We start from the raw sequence: 16,537 nt of genomic DNA on the forward strand, positions 1-16,537 counted from the left end.
ATTATAAATAATTATACTTAAATCTAATTGCTATTATCTATATTTTTTAATAATGTTTTGAAAGTTGTCATAGGATTCAATTAATATAATAAATAAATAAATAAAAGGAAAAAGACTTGTGGAAAGACTTGAAAAGTCTTTTGTGTAAGCGCCGATTATTCGGGATAGTTTATCCTCAATATTTAACCTCTACATATGCTATTACGAGTGGGTCCAAAAGCCCAAATGTATGGGTCAATTCAATGTAAACTTGACCGCACTTTCAAAACCTCATAATAATAATAATAATAATAATAATAATAATAATAATAATAATAATAAACTAAGGGTAAATTGCACTAATTGTTCCTAAACTTTTTAAATTTATATTTTAGACACTTAATTTTTTAAAATTACATAAAAATCACTAAGCGTTATCAAATTGTTACATCTTTATCACTTATCTACTAACTTCTCTTAAAAAATAACCTTGCAGTTTAAGTTAAAGGGTTAATAGCTAATTTGGTTCATTAGCTATGGTTAAAAATCATTTTAATTTATTTTTAAAATTTCTTGAAAATAATTGTAAAAAATAAAAAAAATGTAACGAGAGATAAAAATTCATATAAAAATAAATTGTAGCAATGAAAAACTAATAATTTTGTAGTTAAATTTTCCACATCCAAACTCATAAAAAATCACAATATTCAAACTTTCACAAAAAAAAATACCCATTCACTTTGATCATACTTATTTTCATTTATTTTGTTGTTTTATGCTCTCTTCATTTTCATCTTTCTTTGCCTTCTTTCTTTCTCTTTTCATGCAAATTGAAGTAAACTCCGCTCTTCTCGAATCATTAAAGATAATATATATTTTATTTATAACTGAAAGTAAAATCTGGGCTTGAAACTTGAGAGAAGAAATGATGGATTTGGAGAAGAAGAAAAGCATTTTGTATTACAAATTTAAAAATTCCAAAATTAAAAGTTACTCAAAACCGAGTTACAAAAAGAAATAATAAATTTAGAAAAGAAGTAAATCATTTTGTATTATAATTAAAAGAAAAAATCTCAAATTTCAAAAATTTAAACTTACCAAAGAACCCAAACAATATAATAGAAAATTTTGCTCCTCTCTCTGCCCTCTTTTTCTTAATTTTTCTCCGTTTTTCATAATTATTATTAAGAAAATTTTAAAAAGTATTTAAATTAATTTTGACTATAGTTAAGAGATCAAATTAGCTATTAACCCATTGGCTTAAGGTGTAATGTTGACAAAAATATGATAAAGTTAGCGACTATTATGTAATTTTAGAAAGTTGAGTGATTGAAATGTAATTTTAAATAAAGTTTAGGAACAATTGATGAAATATACCCATAAATTAATAGATGCCATTAGAATCAAATAGAGTTTGAATTTTATTTTAATTAAATTCAAAATTTTAAATGAAATAATTAAGTATTAAAAAATTGAAAATAACTTCATTGGCACCCTTTCAGATAATATTTCTTTTTGAAGGTATAATATTTTTCTTCCTATAAACTCAATCTTTGCTGTCCATCGGAAAAATATCATCCGCATTGAATCATATTTCAATTGTATCTATATATAAAACAAATTGTTAAAGAAAAAAAAAAGATTGTATAATCAATATGACAGACACAGTTGCCAAGTTGCCTTATTTTTTTATTATTTAAAAGCCCCTGTAAATTTTGTGAAATCACCCCAAGTCTTTCTTTTTTTAACACAAACACCCATAAAAATTATAAAAGAAATACAAACAAAACCTATCCATATCAGATTCAACAAGACTTGTCTCCCATATTAAATTTTACCTATATCTTACCCCACTTGTTAGAATTTTACAAATAGTGAAAAGCAACCCTACCCTGTCTTGCCGTTACCGGAAGACTTCACCTCCGGCAACAAAGTCGTGTCTCCGGCCACCGCCATCTCTGCCTCCGCTGCTTTTAAGTCTTCCCGGAACTTCTTGTAAATATCACTCTTATAAAATTGTCTAGTCCTAAGTGCCAAAATAAATGACACAACAGTGCCAAACAAGGTAGCAGCTGTAATTATAATGAAAGACAATTTGAAACAGTCAACCCCATTGCAATCCAGGTCCTCACCAGCTTGCCTCCTAATTCCCAAAGCTGCCATTTGCTTCTTAGCCTCTCTATCATACAAATTCCCAGCCACTTTCACATTGAGTATGTAGGAGCCAATGGGGCTGGCAACTGAACCAAAATTGTACAAAGTTGAATAGTATTTGAGGCCAAAGATTTCAGAAATTATAGCAAAAAGCAACGGCCATTGAGCCCCAAAGCAGAAACCAATGATGACTGATGCAATATAAAGGCCACCGGGGACATTGAAGGCAATCAAAAGGTGACCAACACATGAGAGAAGCATAATCAAGGTTAACATCAATGGCCTTGGGAACCTGTATTTGGTCAAGAAAATTTCCGATACAAAACCTGATGTAACTCTGCCAAGGTAATTCCATATGCTCACAAGTGAAACGAATGTGCTTATGCTTCTTTTAGGGTACCCCAAGGAGGTTCCGATTTGCCCCAGATTGTCAATGGCTGTTAAAGTGCCACCAACACCACAAATTGTGGCTAAGAAAAGAACAAACATGTCAAGGCTGAAAAGTGCTTGCAAAATTGTGTAGTCTTCCCCCCTGTTTGGTGGCTTGAATGCTGTTTTCCAGCACGAAACGTTGGTTTGATTGTTGTTGGTCGGCTCGTTTCCGGTCAACATCTTTGCGGTGCTTAATGCCGAGGGAGTGTCGGCGTTGATGTCCTTGGACAGCTCGGAACTGGGCTTCTCGGTGACAATTTTCAGTGAAGAATTGGGATCATTCAAGGCCCTGTTCCTAGCCTCCCAAAGCTTGTATTCTTCTATAATCACAACACCAAGTGGTAAAAACAGCAAGAAAAGAACCATGGCAGCACTACCACCATATTCAGGTTGAGTGAATACAAGTTTCTTCTCCACAATGATGATCACCATCAAAAAAGAAGCAAGGCCAAGAGAGATATATAGAAACTTGTAAAAAACTTTAAGCTCATTAGTTTGATGAGCCACCTTCATGATCCTAATTGTTCTCACAAAACAAAGCGAGATAGCAGCTGGTAACCAACCAATAAGCAAGATCAAAGCCTTTGAATCATCACCATAGAAAGCATGGTACAACTGAGTTATGATTGCACCGCTCAGACCAACATAACCCTTAAGAATCCCCAGCACAACGCCTCGGCTTTCAGGGAAGTTTTTGACGCAAACAACGAGAGAACCAGTGTTGGCAAAAGACTGAGAATTGGCACCTATGCAAATATACAAACACATTTGCCACACTTTGGTGGGGATCCTTTTGGTGACGGCCAACCAAATCATGAAGTACCCAAAGAAGTTAAGGCCTGCACCAACAGATAACACGAACCATGGGGGTGTTACCTCGGCTATGAGACCCGAAAGGACCCCAACGTTGGTGCCTAAATCCTTGAAGAAACTGAGATAATTTAGGGTGGTTTGGTCATAGCCGAGCGATTCTTTAATGTCACCGGAGTATAGACCAAACATGTAGGTTGCACCAGCGGCAGACATGATCAACAGTGAGCCGAAAACCATGAGCCATGGCCCCTTTAGAATCTGAACAGCTAAGCTCTTGGAGTTTGACATGGCGCCACCACCATAACCTGGCCCTGCAACCACCATTTTTTCGGCTGCAAACAGTATTGTTTTCAACGGAGATTGATGGTTTAGAATTTGTTTGTGAAAACCTTTTAGTTAATAAGTTAATATATATAGAAAGAAGAAAAATTATACAAATGCATGGAAAGAAAGGATGGAGGATAAAATAGTCATTGGAATTTGGAGAGATTCAATAGACAATATAGTTGACTTGGAGTCTCTCAAGGAAACTTCAACTTGTTAGATATTTATTTTTTTATTTTTATTTTTGGATCAACTTTGGATATATTATTTATTAGAATTTAGAAATTATAACATAAATGGGATGAAGAGAAATTTGTGGATACATCCCAAATTTATTTGTTTAAATCTTATCCAAAATGGAAATTGCTTCTCACGAGTTTAGGTTTGAGGTGTTAATAAGTGTTTATAAAATATAATAAAATATTTAAAAATAAATGTTTAAATAAAACAGATATATATATATATATATGCCCATTTTTAAGGTTGGTTGCAATAAAAAAATTGGATACTTACTTTGGAGGTGAAAATTAATAAAAGCTATTAAAATGTGTGAGAATATAAAAAAAATTATTACAAATATAAGAGATAAAAGAAGTTTTTATTTATAGTTAAACTAGTATGGTTCTCACCTATGCTTCACCTTATATTAAATATTTACTCTTTTTTTGTTAAATTATAGAGTAAAAATTTAAATGTTACAATATACTTAAAGTTCTTTTACTCTTCATATATTTGAAATGTAATATCCTTACTTTTATTTGTGGAATTTAGCTCATTTACTTTTCAAATTTAAAAATATAGGTTCATTTGTAAACATCGTTAAAATTCTTCTATTAAATTTGTTAGTGTGACATTTTGAAATTAAAGAAGAATACTCACTTGGTATGCATTTAACAAAAAATGTGTAACGCTTCGAAATTGGGGTTAGAATCATTCAGATTAGTTGGTTGGATCAGTGGTTCAGTGAGACTATTAAGTTTATTTTTGCGCTTTTGTGGTTCATTTGTTGGTTCAGTAGTTTTGACAAATATGATATTGTTATTTTATTTTGAAATATATTTTAAAATAATAATAAATAAATCTGATTGGTTTGTTTAAGAGTATTTTAAATTGATTTACTTTATTTATTTTATTATTATTAAATTTTAATTGAGAGAAAAGTGGGGAAGTTTTAAAAAAACTCTCACTTGCTCTTCTTCCTTCCCACGTTAGTCACTTTCATTTCCTTTTGGCAAATTTTAAAAAAAAAAAAAAAAAAGATCATTAATTCTTCTTCTTGATTCTGTTGTTTGTTTTTTTATTCTTTGAGTGTTATTGCTCATTAAATATAAGGGTATTAGTATTTTAAGTTGTTCCTTTTATTTCAAGAAATTTTGGTTAATTGTTTTCCGTTATTCAAGACTTAATTTGGGCTCTTGCCTTATTCAATCATAAGAGGGTAAGTATCGTTGTAAGGATTTTATCAATTGTTTTGGAATTTTCTTTTTTGTTGCAAGCGAAAACTTGCTTAGTTTTGGGTATTTGTGTAATTGAGTTTTCAGTTGGATTGTTGGTGACAAATCGGTCGGTTCTTGGTGCTGTAAGTAGCGTATTTTAGGTGTGTTTTTGAAACTACTATAGTTAAGGATTGTTTTGATGTTGAAATTCACGGATTTCAGTCAATTTCAATATGGCCCCTATTTTGCAGTTTTTATTTTCTGTTTGTAAATTGACTTATTTTAGTTCTTGTGTAATCCGACGCTAGTTTAAGCCTTTTCTTTGTCTGATTCGCGAGGAAGGGTCCCGTTGAATTCTTAATGATCATGATCATAATATTTATAAGTGTGTTTGGAATATCGTTACTGATTGAGGGAGGTCTAGTAAGAGAGTATTACTGTTTGATTTGAGATTCATTTATGGATTGCTTGATTTGATCACGTTATTTGCATAAATGTTAAATGTGTCGTTTGATAATTAGAGATGTACAATGTTGTATCACTGTTTTGAAACTGATTTCGAGCATATCTGATTTTGAAATAGGCTAGTCTGAGCTGTTTGTAAGTAAGGATAATGGTTAATGAAATTAGAAAAAATAATTTTATTCGTTTCTGTAAAAAGTTTGCATCTGTATTTGGGTTTGGGATATGTTTGAAGATAAGGAAGTTTGATTTGACAGTTTTATTGTCATATTCTGTTACAGCGGTGTGTAGGGTGGATGGGCCTACCATAGCCCAATTGTGGTGTATAGGGTGGTCAGAGTGGTGTTTGGCTGGTTGGTTGGGTGGGTGGGAAATTTCAGTTTGTTGCATATTTTACATATATGATTATATGTTTGTTTGTATTAACGTTGGGACATGTGTGATAGATTAACATAATTGCATTATGTATGTTAGTGGAGACTATTTGTATATTTGGTTACCTGTTTTAAATTCTAGTATGACATATGTATTTACTTTTTTTAAAATTATTTTTGTTTCGTTACATCATCATTTGCCTTTTACCTAAGTTTCAATCTCACACTGAGCTCATGTAGCTCATCCCTTGTAGCTTCTCCTTTTCAGGTATTTCGCGAAGTTAGTTTGTAGACTAGGCACACCGATGGTCTCAAAAGGTTTTTTTTTTTTTGTGTGTGTGTGTGTTGGTTTGGTTTAAATAAGATTTCTATAAGATTAGTATGGTGATTTTTAATCAATTTGTAAGGCGATTATATAAACTGTGGTATGGGTTATGGCTACTTGATTTGGTTTTAAAATATTTCGATGCCACGCATGGATTTAATTTCATTAAATGTTATTATTCATTTTATAAACATTCAATTTTTAATGTATTAATGTCGTTGGGTTTTAAAATATTTCGATGCCACGCATGGATTTAATTTCATTAAATGTTATTATTCATTTTATAAACATTCAATTTTTAATGTATTAATGTCGTTGGAATTCTGTTTTGAAATTTTAGTTTTTCTCAAAACTACTACTCTGTTTTGATTACAAAATTAGTACGAAAATAGTAACTTGTTTTTGAACTGGTTTAAAGAGATAAAATGGTTTAATGTAATTAAATCTTATTTATGGTTTCAGTAAGTTGCAAAAGAAAAATGTTTTCGAAAAGATTTTCTATGTTTAAATCAATGATTTTGTAACAACTCGTTTTCAGTTAAATCGGAACAGTGGTTTCGAAACCACAAATTCGAGTCAGAAAGAAAATTTATTTTAATAATATTGCATGGTCTGCATTATGATAGGAAAGACGTATGAAAATTTCAATAAGAAAATTTCGATAAGAAAATTTTACCGATTTCATGTTTAATTATAGAAAGGACCAAATTGCATAAAATGAAAAAGTTGAATTCTAGTAACTAGAAGGATCAAATAGCTATGGAATTCAAAACTTGAGATTCTTTTATGGCAATTAGACCATTAAATGGAGTTAGTAGGTATTCATGATGAATCATCTATGGAAAATTAGAAAAAAAAAAGACTAAATTGGAAAGATGAAATAATAAAAGATGATATTTTAATTAAATAGAAAATATCACCATTTTATATCATCTTTCCCAAATTTTTCTATGGAAACCCTAGCTAAGAGAGAGAATTTCAAGCAAGCTTAATTGGGAAAGTAATCATGTCTCATTTTTAGTAATTTTTATATTTCCGAAATCGTAATAATCTAATCTATCTATTTTGGGGATTAATTTGTAAAGTTATCAAAGTATTAAAATTTTTTCATGGATGAGTATGCTGAAATTTTGAAATTTTTGGTAGAAAATGAAAGGTTGTTGATAGATAAACAACTTTTGTAAAGGAAATTTCCATGAAATTATGATTTAGGGACTAAATTGTAAAAATGTAAAATTTATGGAAAATTTCTGAATTTTATGAATTTCATGAGCTGTAAATTTTATATGAAAAATTTGATTAGGCTTGGAATAAGGATTAATTGCATGAATTTCATTTTTCGAGCCTAAGGATGAAATAGAAATTAATCAAAAGTATAGGGGCAAAATGGTGCTTTGTCTAAGATGTAAATTGGATTGAATTGGATATGAAATATGTTAAATTGATGTTAAATTCATTTATAAATATCGGGAAAGATCAAATAAAGAGTTAGATCGAAGAAAAGAAAAAGTATCGGATTAGTAGATTCTTGAATACGAACAAGTATTGAGGTAAATTCGTGTAACTAAATTCTACATATTTACATGTTTGAATGAAACGTTATATATGTGAATGTTGAATTGTGAAATTGATATGTTTATGAAATTAATCATAAATTCAGAAATGTCTGAAAAATGTTAAATCCCATTTGAATAATAAAATTCGATGGACACAAGATTTCTTGAATTGGTTGTAGTCTTGCATGTGTTGTGGACACACCATAGCTCTTACAAGCATCCCTTTATAATCCCTCTCAAGCTTCCCGTTATATGGTTCCTGCGAGCATCCTGATCGGTAGTGATCCTGCATGTGTTGCGGACTACCGCGACTTTTTGTGAACGTCCTATTATATGATCGGTTGTGATCCTGCATACAGTGCGGGCACAAGCACAACTCTTATGAGCGTCCTAATATAGGCTCTTTATGAGCTTCCTGATATGGCTCGCTTCAACTTCCTATTATATGACTATCCGGAGCTCCCTGATAATAACTCTTCGGAGTTACCTGTTAAGCTCAATGAGCTTCCTGTTTAAAACTCTTATGAGTTTCCTGTTATATCCTGGATAAGCTTTCATTACATGGCTCACATAAGCATCCTGTTATATGACTCGAGAGAGTGCTTCCTGATTATGTGCCCTAATGGGTACCCTTCATTATGAGTTGACGGATTACAGTTTTGTACACCTTGAGTGTACTACATGTGTATCCATCGATATTTCAAATAAATTCAACGGGAAAAGTTCTGGCATGGTTAAACTGAGCTTAACATGATTTGTCATGTAAATGCACATGTTAAATGGAAATATGATATGAAAAACATATGTATATGAAAGCTATTACATGATAAACCTATCTTTGATTCTTAATGTTTACATGTAATACATGACTAATAAGTTTCTTGAGATTATATGTGTTTAGGCAAATTGCCAAATTTCTTTTGATGAATTTTTTGTGCTTATTTTAAATGTAAATGAGTGGTAAGTAAATTTTCTGTTATACGAACTTACTAAGCATAATATGCTTACTCTCTTTACTTCCTCTGTTTTATAGTGCTTGGAAGCTCGTGAAGTTAGAACTTGGTTAGAGACACATCACACTAACCCTCGGACTTCTCGGTATATAAAGCAAGCAATTTTTTTGTATAATGGCATGTATAAGCTAAATAGGCATAATAATGAAATGTTTTGGTTGTAACTTGCCATTGGAATGGCTAGTGTTAATCATATTTTGATGTAGTTATATAAGGCCTTATCATGCTTGATGTGTGTATTGAAATGGTTGAATGATGGAAGGTACATAAATATATTAATGGTTGCATGAATGGGTAAAATATACTCATATGTTTATATGGCCAATCAGGTAAGATCAAATACTTGGATAAATGGGATGTTATGACATGCATTGAACTTGAAATTGGCTTGAATTGAATGTTCTATTGTGACTTGTAATGGTACGAAAATAGGTTGGATATATTGATGCGAAGTTGGGTGAGAAATAAGGCTTGAAAATGGCATTTTTGTCTACACGAGCGTGTGTCTCAGCCATGTGTGACACACGGCCATGCGTACGGGCGTGTGGTTTGGCCATGTGTCCCCTGCATCTTATAATTTAAGAAACAAAATGCTTCGAATTGCTCAAACAGGCAGAGACACAGGTGTGTGTCTCAACCGTATGACTATCATATGGGCGTGTGACTTGGCCATGTGACCCCTGCACTTAATTTTCAAAAATTAAATTAACTACACGGCCTAGTACACAGACATGTGGTTGACCGTGTGACCCAAGTCAAAGAGTTACACGGGCATGGACACGGGCTGGCACACAACCGTGTGCCTCACATCGAATACCCACATGGCCTGAGACACGGGCGTGTCACTTGGCCGTGTGAGCCACACGGCCTGACCACACGGGTGTGTGTCCCTTGCACTTAAGAAAAACTTTGAGATTTTGTGAAAAAATTCTCTGAGTTCCCAATTCAGTCCTGACTTGTTTCAAATGCATAAATTGGGCTTCAAGGGTCCATTTAAGGGATAATATGATTAAATATGATTGGTTTCTGATATGAATAGTAATTGACATGAATTAATTGTATTTGTTCTGTAAACTCCGGTAATGCTCATTAACCCTGTTCTAGCGACGAATATGGGTTAAGGGTGTTACAGATTTTGTTTTGAGCCATTTCGGTTGTAACAACTTATTTTCAGTGGTTTTAAAAACAGTAGTTTTGGGACCACAATTCTGATAAGTGAATTATTATTTTATTATTTATTTAATGTCTACGGGATTATATTAAGGTCGTATTAAAGTTTCGTTAACAAATTTTAAAGTTTAAATAGTCGATGAGGTAAAAAGGACTAAATCGTAAAATGTGTAAAAGTTAAATTCTATTAGTTAAAGGGGTCAAATGGTTATGAAATCTTAAAATAATGGACTAAGAGAGTAATTATACCATTTAAAGAGTTAGTGGACAAATATGGATAAGGTTTACTTGAAATTTTTTATTATTAATAAGGGTAAAACGGTAATTTAGTAAATAAACCTAAAATAAACTAGGTAAATGATATCATCTTCCCCATTTCTTCCTTCTGTTGGCCAAATTCATCATTTTTGAACGGGAGAGAGCTTTTATTTGAATTTATTCTTGCATGGTATGATTTTACGCCCCATTTTTAATAATTTTTATGTTTTTAAGTTCATTTTAGCTTAATCTAGCAAGCCCGGGGGTTAATTTATAAAATTTTTAAAGTTTGAGGGACTTTCCATGGTTGTTTTTTATTATTTTTGAATTTATTTGAATGATTATTAATCATTGTTGTAAAATAAATATGTTTTGTTAAGTGATTTTTGATGAAATTGCAAATAAGGATTAAATTGTTGAAAATGTAAATCTATGGGTTTTATTGTGAAATGTTGGTAACAATGGGTTGTTTCAAGGTCTTTTGTAACATTGAGTAACATGAATTTAGGTTAAAATGAGTAATATTCAAGTTATGAGTTTAAGGATTAAATTGTGAAAAGTTAAAGTATTAGGGTAATTTTTAATTTTACATAAATATGAATTATGGATTAAATTGAATACAATAAGCACTTATTTGAATGAAATTATCTATTTAGATCAAGATAAACAACAATCAAACTTAAATCAATGAAAGGCTAAAGTTTCGGATTAGTTTCAGATTCTACTTCTACGACCTTAGTTATCGAGGTAAGTTCGTATGAACTATGATCGTATTAATGTTAATTAAATTGATTATTTGCTATGTTATGTTAATATAAATGGACTTAAAATTATAAATGTATCAACTAGTCATTAACCTAACAGGATCTCTCGATCTTTTACTAACCTAATGAGTTGGCAAGAACTACTTATCTCTCGACCTCACGGTCCAAATCGAATTGGGGTAAGGTGTTCATGGATAGACAATACCAATTTTGGGTTCATTCTCACCTATATGACTTCCTAGAGTTATCAAGCCTAGGGTTTTAAGTTCTTCCTATGCCAACCAGCTAGTTCGTTAAGAGACCCTGTGTAGAAGTTAATTACTCTGACGTCTACTCGTTAATCTCCCATTAATGGATAAGTTCCCCATGGATCTAGTAAGCATCATAAACTTGATTGAAACAACAAATATAAAGAATAGATCAAGCAAAGAGTTTAAGAAGAATGTTGATAATAGCATGAACGATAATTCGCAAGGAGTTGATTGTTCCACAAATCGAGTTTCGCAAAGAACAAAATAAAAACTAGTATAAAATAACAATATGAAAAGAAACCTAAGTACAAAATAAACTAAAGAGAATTAAAAATAAAACTAATTGAAAGTCGTAAACTAAAACTTGAATAAAAACTGTCTATAGAGTGTTTAGAGATATCTATTTATAGGCCTAGGCTTGGTTGTCGTTCATTGATCTAATTCGACTAAAATTTTAGCATTAAAATTTGTTGTGCAAACCAAAATACCCTTGGTTCATTACTTCACCTCATCACATCGGTGTCGCGACTTACATTGTTTTGAATTTGAGTAAAATGTTATACGCTCAAACTTATCTAGACTTACATTGTTTTGAAATTTTTAATATCATATATTAACTAAATTAATACTCAAGCAACCCAAGTTATAATGTATCAAATAATCGATTTCTATCAAGTAGTCCAATAATATTAAGAGTAGAGTAGCATTTTATTTGCCTTCTTTGTTAAAAAAATATAATGCAAAATTTAGCCTTCAATGTTTATATCTTTTATCAATTGGTCCTTATTCTTTTTAGCTAAATATGCTTTCTATCAATTTTATTTTTTAACAAAATACTAAATAAAATATTAAATTTTTAAACATGATAGCTTGCATGGCAATCCACATGCACTTCGTGCTAATATTTTTTTAATTTTTATGAATTTGTTGTAATTTTTAAATTATTTACTGACATGATATATAAGACAAATAGTACTATATCAACATGAAAGCACATGTGGATTGTCAGATTGGTTACCACACTAATATTGTTAAAAATTTTAATGGCTTAGTCAATGTTTCTGTTGTAAAAAAAAAAAAGTAATTTAATTTTTTTAAAAGGTTAATGATCAAATTTAGCTTAAAAAGGATCAAATTGAAAAAAAGATAAATATTAAGGGCTAAATCTGATATTAAACCTATTAAAAAATTTTGGACCCATCAAAAAATTTTTGGCCCTTTATCTGAGGATTCTATTTTACATGCAAGTAAGAAGGAAGAAAAAAAAACAATTGTGTACATCCCATCGTCACAATAAATAATAATAAATTTTCAAATATAATGAGACTGTCCATGATGAAACACTATGGTCAACTGTATGTAAATATATATATATATATATATATATATATTAAATGTTATGAAGAAAAGGTGTTTGTTTGCTGATGGCTAGTGAAGTTGACTTGGTGATTAGATCTGATCTGCAGCAGGGGAAGAGGCTGCAACCCCACCTATTCTGTCTTCATCACATCCTCCAAAATTTAGGGTTTAGTTTTCCTTTTTATTATTTGCGTTGCAAGGATGTGAATTAAGGGTCCCTTTTTAAATATAAAATTATTTCATTAACACTTCCCTGAATCGTAATCCAATTTTAAGACATAACACTATTATTACCTTTCAACATCCTTTGATGGAAATATAGAAAACAAGTGGCTTAAATTTTAGGTACAAAGTCTTTTTTCTCATACGCAATTTAGAAAGTGACTTAGATATCAAATTTAACTTAAGTTATATTTCGACTTCAATTAAATTTAAAATTGAGATCAAATAAATTTTTAAAATGAAAATAAAATTATTCTAATATTGTTTTCTTCGTCCACAAAATTCAGACCCAAAAACTTTCATAAGAAACGTCGAATGGATTACTAATTTTTTATATACATTATTGGATGAAGTAGAATATGGGTTTTTCTATTTTTTATTTTAAAAAAACCTTAAAAAGCATGCGGATTCTTTAGGAAGAAACTATATATATAATTATTATATTAATTATATAAATGTAAAGATTCTGAAATTGGGTTGATGAAGCATTGAAGTAAATTTATATATATACATAAAGGAGATTAAAAATGGATATTTTTGGTTTCATATTAATAGTTAGGTCATAGATTCTTGAGATGTTTTATTTTGGATTAGCTGTCAAATTGGAGATGAAGCAAAAATTATTCAAAGATTTGAAATAAAATAACCCAGTATTCTAATGAATCTAACTTAAAGCAACAGCTCAAATATAATTAAATAATTCTTTAATTTTATTCATGTGCATATTGAAACTAAACCTATAAATAAATATATTTTTATTTTTAATAGTTTTTAGTAAGGTGGGTATTATCCTAATCATATATTAAGAAATTAGTGTATGATCAACTTTTCAAATTATTCCAAATTAAGTAAAGTAGATGAGCAAATTGTTAAATAGAAATGTGGGAATTAGTGAAATGAGATTTTAGGTCAATTCCATTTTTCAACGGCATCTTCTACTATCATTATTTTTTTGTCCCTATGAATAAATGGATTTTATTGAATATTCTATATAAATACAAAGAAAACATCTCTCTCATTCAATTTTTATTGAATATACATATCTAATTTTTGTATTATCATATACATTTGGATATGACATAAGATAAAATTATTCAGATTTCAACACCGCAAGAAGAAGTTAGAAAAGTATTGTTCATCACTAGCCAACAAACCTCATCAATAAACAGCATTCTATGGATTTTTTTAAAAATCAAAACCATCTTAACGAAAACATATATATTCATATCAAACACTTATCTTAAATCTAAAGAAGATAACACTTTAGATATATAAGAAGAGAGAAGATTGTGCATATATGATTTGCATATTCATTATATGGTGAAAAGGAAATACTAATATTTTATATATTTTATTTTATTTTATTTTATTTAACTTAATTATAAAAATTATTTTTAATATCTTAATGTATAAAACATCATTACATTACATTACATGAGCTGTCAAATATAATAATAATAATAATAATAATAAGAGTGCTACTTTAGAAAACAAAATTAAGGGTAAATTATTAAAATAGTCAATTTTGTTTACTTCAAGTTATATTTTAGTAACTTATATTAATGTATTGTAATATTTTAGTTATTGAGCCGTTAATTGTTGTTAACGGTATAATGATAAGTTGACATGGCACATTAAATCATCATTTCAAACAAAAATTTTAGGTTAAATTATACAATTGGTCCATATAATTTTTCGTTTTGAGCAATTTATAATTTGTTTCTTTTATGTTCTTTTAACTTTCTTTTTTTTTTTCATTCTCTTTTGCTTCTCCCTTTATTTTCCTCCCTTCTCCATTTCTTTTAACATAACTTTTCTATGTTTTTCATTTGTTAAAACTAGTCCCTATACTTTTATTTTTTTTGAACAATTTAATCTTTTCTTTTTATTTCTTTATTTTCTTTTCATCTTCCCTTTAATTTTAACAAATGGAAAACATTACATTAAAAGAGATGGAGAAGAGAGGAAAACAAAGAAAGAAACAAAAGAGAATGAAAAATAAAGAAAAAAAATGAAAAGTTAAAAGAACATAAAAGGAAAAAATTAAATTGCTTAAAATGAAAAAATATGGGGACCAATTGTATAAATTAACCTAAAATTTTTGTTTGAAATTATAATTTAGCATGCCACGTTAACTTACCGTTACACTATTAACAGCAATTAACGGCTTAGTGGTTAAAATGTTATTACATATTAAGGTAACGTAAGTGACTAAAATGTAATATTTCAAACATAAATAATTAAAATATAACTTAAGATAAATAAAAAAAATTATTTTAATAATTTATCCTAAAATTAAAGTCTTAACTTAAATGTCAACAACACCCCCAAAAGTCTTGGTGTTGGGAAGGCAACACTTGCTAAATTCAACACTGGTTAAGGGAAAGTCAAGCACACCACTTCATGCGCTGCAAATTGCAGTCAGCAAGCGATCCTTGAGTCACTGTTTTTTTCTTCCCTCAATTCTATTTATCCATTTATTAATAAAAAGTTAATTATATTTTACTTTTTATTATTACTTTTACTATTTTTTTAAAGATGTACAGTTTTCTAACCTCTTATTTATATAAACAAGATATCAAATAATTTAAACTCTAGACTAAATTAATGTAGTGAATTAATTTTGTACCAATTCAATTTAAAATAATTAAAACCTATTAAGTTTTTAGAATAAAGTAGAATATTATGAAGGTACTTTTGCTTCTTTTTAATATTTTTTATAACATCAATAAAATTTCACCATTTGAATACAAGATATTATGATTTTAAACATCCAACTTTATTATATTAAACAAAATTTTATTTAATCATTATATAAATTTTAATAAATATATTTTTACAATATTTTTCCCTAATTAAAATTTATAATATTTATCAAAATTATATATAAAAATGCTTCATCAAGGGTTCAACTTTTTATTTATTGGATAGGAGTAGGATCATTGTAGTGGGGCCTAAAAGCTAGGAAGAAACTTTCTACTCCCTTGATAGTACACTTTGGTAACTTTCGACCTACCATAATTCAAAGCATGATAGTAAGTTCCACACCCATTCCGGTTGTACTGATTAGATGTGTACCATTTTAGTACTAAACTAAAATGTTCAACATTTTTTTTTACACCGGTTCATACCGACTCACTGACGCGATTATCAAAGAAAAAAAGTTTGTTCACCATTCAAATTCTTTTATCAAAAAAGGAAAAGGAGTAAATCCTTACAAATTTCATATTGAATGGTGGGTTTTTATTATTAATTTTATTCATTTGATATTTTTAAATATATTTTAAAAAATATTAATAAATTTGAAATGATACATCTACCACTTACTACCTTGAATCAAAGCCTAAAAATGCATTTATTAAGACCCATATCTAAAGAACACATTGGTGTTCTTAACCCACCAATAAAAGCCCAATTCCGCTTAGAAATAAAGTAGGCTAATATATCTAATGTTAAAATGTCTCTATATTTTTCAAAATTAGAAATTTAGTTGCTATATTTTTATTTCATGAAATTAAATCACTCTACTTTCATGCTTTAAATTTCAAATTTAGTTGATAATATTGTTGATTTTTTGTTAAATTCAAATTAATTATAAAGTCATTTTTAATTACATGGTTACTAAGTTTTTTTTTCAAAAATATC

At 29.4% G+C, this 16,537-nt stretch overlaps 1 protein-coding gene across 1 annotated transcript; it reads right to left on the reverse strand.

The window, feature by feature from the left end:
* Positions 1–1,621: 1,621 nt before the first annotated feature.
* LOC108487598 (protein NUCLEAR FUSION DEFECTIVE 4-like) lies at positions 1,622–3,908 on the reverse strand. Its single transcript, XM_017791969.2, has one exon. It carries the CDS (start codon positions 3,700–3,702, stop codon positions 1,867–1,869), a length of 1,836 nt encoding a protein of 611 aa, XP_017647458.1. The 5' UTR covers positions 3,703–3,908; the 3' UTR covers positions 1,622–1,866.
* Positions 3,909–16,537: the final 12,629 nt, after the last annotated feature.

This window comes from Gossypium arboreum, chromosome 10 (genome assembly GCF_025698485.1).
Source record: "Gossypium arboreum isolate Shixiya-1 chromosome 10, ASM2569848v2, whole genome shotgun sequence".
NCBI lineage: Eukaryota > Viridiplantae > Streptophyta > Magnoliopsida > Malvales > Malvaceae > Gossypium > Gossypium arboreum.

What these genes read in the sequence shown, in the direction of transcription:
- LOC108487598 (XM_017791969.2), bottom strand. Translation starts at nt 3,702, where the DNA reads ATGGTGGTTGCAGGGCCAGGTTATGGTGGTGGCGCCATGTCAAACTCC.